The 3,737-nt window shown below is 42.7% G+C and overlaps 1 protein-coding gene across 1 annotated transcript; it reads right to left on the bottom strand.

Annotated features, from left to right (window-relative positions):
* Nucleotides 1-542: 542 nt before the first annotated feature.
* Nucleotides 543-1,454, bottom strand: LOC102470337 (olfactory receptor 1G1). The gene has a single exon (XM_014591453.2). The coding sequence runs from the start codon at nucleotides 1,383-1,385 to the stop codon at nucleotides 543-545; it is 843 nt and encodes a 280-aa protein (XP_014446939.1). The 5' UTR covers nucleotides 1,386-1,454.
* Nucleotides 1,455-3,737: the final 2,283 nt, after the last annotated feature.

The raw sequence follows: 3,737 nt of genomic DNA, 5'->3' as shown, positions 1-3,737 counted from the left end.
CTGGGGCTTCCGCCGCGCCGCCCTTGAGCGAGTTTCTTTCAATGCAGAGTCAGAACTGGTTCGGAAGTTCAGCAACTTGATCAAGGTTCAGATACCTGCCTACTCTTGCCAGAGTTTCTTGTCCTTTGAGACAGCTTTGCAGTACTACCTTGTGATCATACTGGGCTTCCTCCTAGATGCCAAGTGTTACCTGTTGGCATTGTGTGTGTGTGTGTGTTTGTGTGTCCTCCCCCTCCCCCCACTACCGCTAAATTGAATCTGCTTAGATACATATACCAGCCAAATCAAGTTACCCTCTAGGGATCACTGGTCACTCTCTCTCTCTCAAAGCTGCATCTTTTGTTTTGGTCAGTTATATCCAGTCCTACCAGGCCAGAGTCTTCTTTTTCTTGCTCTGTTTGTAAGACTAAGGATACATACAGACTTGAATGTATTCTTTTCATCTTTTGTTCATTTTCTTTCTTTTTTCAAATATATAATACCTAAATCTAGGGAGGAAAGCATGTTGAAAAGTCTGAGATCCTTGTGTGCAAAAGAACCTTTTATGGGTTAGAATATTTTCCACATCCAAGTAGTCTCCATAAAGCCTGCTTTATATCTTTGTTTCTCAGGCTATAGATAAAGGGGTTCAGCATAGGGGTGACCATTGTGTATACCACAGATGCCACCATTCCAGTGTCGGCTGAGTAGGAGGATGAGGGCTGGAAATATACTAGAAAGAGGGTTCCATAGAAGAGAGTGACCACTGACAGGTGAGAGCCACAGGTAGAGAAGACTTTATGCTTCCCCCCAGCAGAGGGGATCCTGAGGATGGTGTGTACAATGCGGGCATAAGAGACCAGAACACAGGTGAGAGGGACCACACCTGAGAGAGCAGCTTCAGCAAACATCATGACCTGAAAGATGTGAGTGTCTGAACAGGCAAGCTTGAGGAGTGGGAGAAGATCACAGAAAAAGTGTGGGATGGAATGGGAGGCACAGAAGGAGACCTGAGCCATCAGGAGAGTGAGGGAGAAAGCCAGGAGGCTGGCGCAGAGCCAGGATGTGGCCACGAGCAGCAGGCAGCGTTGGGGACACATGACCGTGGTGTAGTGGAGAGGAAGGCAGATGGCCACGTAGCGATCATATGCCATCACGGCCAGCAGGAAGTCATCCAACAAGGTCAAAGCCATGAAGAAGTACATCTGCATGAGGCACCCGGTGTAGGATATGGTGTGATGCTGTGTGTGGATGTTCACCAGCACCTTGGGGACAATGGTGCAGGTGACGCAGGTATCAACAAAGGATAGGTTGGCCAGTAAGAAGTACATGGGCATGTGGAGGCGTGAGTCAGAGCCAATGGCCAGGATGATGAGCAGATTTCCCAACATGGTGACCAGGTACATGCCTAGGAAGAGCCTGAACAGGAGAGGTGGTTGTTCAGAGAAGCCCAGGAGCAGGAAGCCAGAGATGCTGGTTTGGTTTCTAACATCCTTCAAAGGCAGAGAAATTATAGCATTCTTTCTAAACACAGGCTCTACAAATTATATTCCAAGGACTTTGGCCTCCTTTTTTATATTCCTTGAAGTCACTGACATTCAGTAGTAGCAGTAAAGGCAGGTATGCAAAAATGAAAATATGAAGACTATGAATTGTGATAATCAGGCATCATAAGAAAGATATAGTTTGGTTTCTAGATTTTTGTTATATAGTAAGTTGCCCCATGTGTACCTGAATGAGGTTGAACTGACTCTCAGCTAGAATGATCCTTTCCAAGTTGTAATGAATGTCTTTTTAAACTGTAGAACAACTTTCAATCTCATCACTTTATTGTGGCACTTATTTCGGGATCATGCATATACTTGAATTTAGTGAATAATACAAAATGTTTTATTTGTATATATACATATATATATATATATATATATATATATATATATCTATACATATATAATATATATATGAGTGTGTGTGTGTGTGTGTGTGTGTGCATTTTGAGGGAAACGAAGAGGGAATAATTTCTTCAGAGGGCAGCTGCATCTTAGGATTTTCTAGCTGTGTTGAAAATACTTGTTTTGTTTTTGGAGATATTTTCAATAAGTTTATGATTCTTGGGAACTTTGTAAATGGAAAGTCACGTTGTCAGTAGAGAGCACTTTTTTTTTTTTTTTGCCACCAACAACATCAATAGCAGCATCACTTTTAAGATCGTGCACTTTAGCATTTAGAAATGGCTGGGAATCTTTTTTCTGCCACCCCTCCCCCTTTTTTGCAGTGTTGCTGAATCTCAGTTTCCTAGTCTGTGCAATGTGTAACTGCTTCTTAGTCTCCACAGTTATTAGGAAGATAATATGTAATACATGCTTTCGATAAAGTTGTGACTGTCACTCTCCATGCCAGTAGTACTTAATGAAATGTGAGCCTGGGACCCAAGATGCAAAGTTTGGTATTAGGCAGTATGCTTTATAACTTCCTCATAAGCCTTTTTTCGCTTTCGGTTATGTGTTCCCCTTTGAGCCTTGCCTGATTTGGTAAACAGCTGCAGGTAATAACCCTACCTGAAAGATGTGTTGAGGGAATAAATGCTGAACTCTGGTGAAAAAAAAATTATTTATGAACCATTAAGTGCAGTTAAAGTGAGGAATCCCAGTGTTCGGGTTTATTGTGTGGGGGACAAATGCAACAAGCTGTCAGTGGCAGCACACTTGACGTTGCACTCGTTCAGGGAGATGATTAAAAATGCAGGCTGTCCTATGGAATCTGACCAAATTTCCTCACTATAAATTCTCTGTGCTTTTTGAGAATGTCGCTTTGCCTTTATGATTTTCAGTTTCTACATGTTTCTTTCTTCTTCTTTTTTTTTTTTTAGAGAGATTTTTTGCTGTAGGGCATGTGCGCTTACCAGAGATACAGAGAGAGACAGAGAGACAGAAAACAAAAAATTCCCCTTCCCCCCTCCACGAAGAATGGCCACCCAGTGATCTGTTCTCCTCCATTCTCTTCTTGGGATTTTGGGCACACATGCACACGCACCCAGAGTGAGTTCTGCACACGCCACAGGGTCTGGGTCTTGAACCACAGTTGTCTAGGTGGGAGTCCAGTGATGTAACCATTATGCCATCTGCTGGTTCCAAATTTTCACTATGTTTAAATGGGCAATAATGGAGCTTAATGGACTAAGCTATTATGAGGATTAAATTAGATAATGTTTCTAAAATATTTAGACTAAGGCCGGTACATGGTAAGCACTTAATAAATATTAGCCATTATCATTATTGTTAACAAATGAGGGTGGGGGCCAGAAGGTGGCATGGTGATTAAGGGTGCTGGACTCCCAGTTGGTCGACTGTGGTTCAAGTCCTAGACCTGGCAGCTTGCTTTCTCACTTCCCCTCTCTCTCTCTGGTGAGTGTACATGCCCTATAGTAAATAAAAAATAAATAAATAAAATGTTTAAAATTCTTAAAAAAGGAGGCTTAAACAAAATGAAGGTGCTTTGTGCTATGTCCTTGATCCAGGCTATTACCTGATAGGAGATGGTTTGGTGAATTGCCAAGTATGGGATAAGAGTCACCATCACCATCACCATCACCATCACCATCACCATCACCATCACCATCACCATCACCATCACCATCACCATCACCATCACCATCACCATCACCATCACCATCACCATCACCATCACCATCACCATCACCATCACCATCACCATCACCATCACCATCACCATCACCATCACCATCACCATCACCATCA

This window comes from Tupaia chinensis, unplaced genomic scaffold (genome assembly GCF_000334495.1).
Source record: "Tupaia chinensis unplaced genomic scaffold, TupChi_1.0 Scaffold000575_1, whole genome shotgun sequence".
NCBI classification, from domain to species: Eukaryota; Metazoa; Chordata; class Mammalia; order Scandentia; family Tupaiidae; genus Tupaia; species Tupaia belangeri.
The sequence above is the reverse complement of the archived record's forward strand: the minus strand, read 5'-3'. Positions and strand labels throughout refer to the sequence as shown.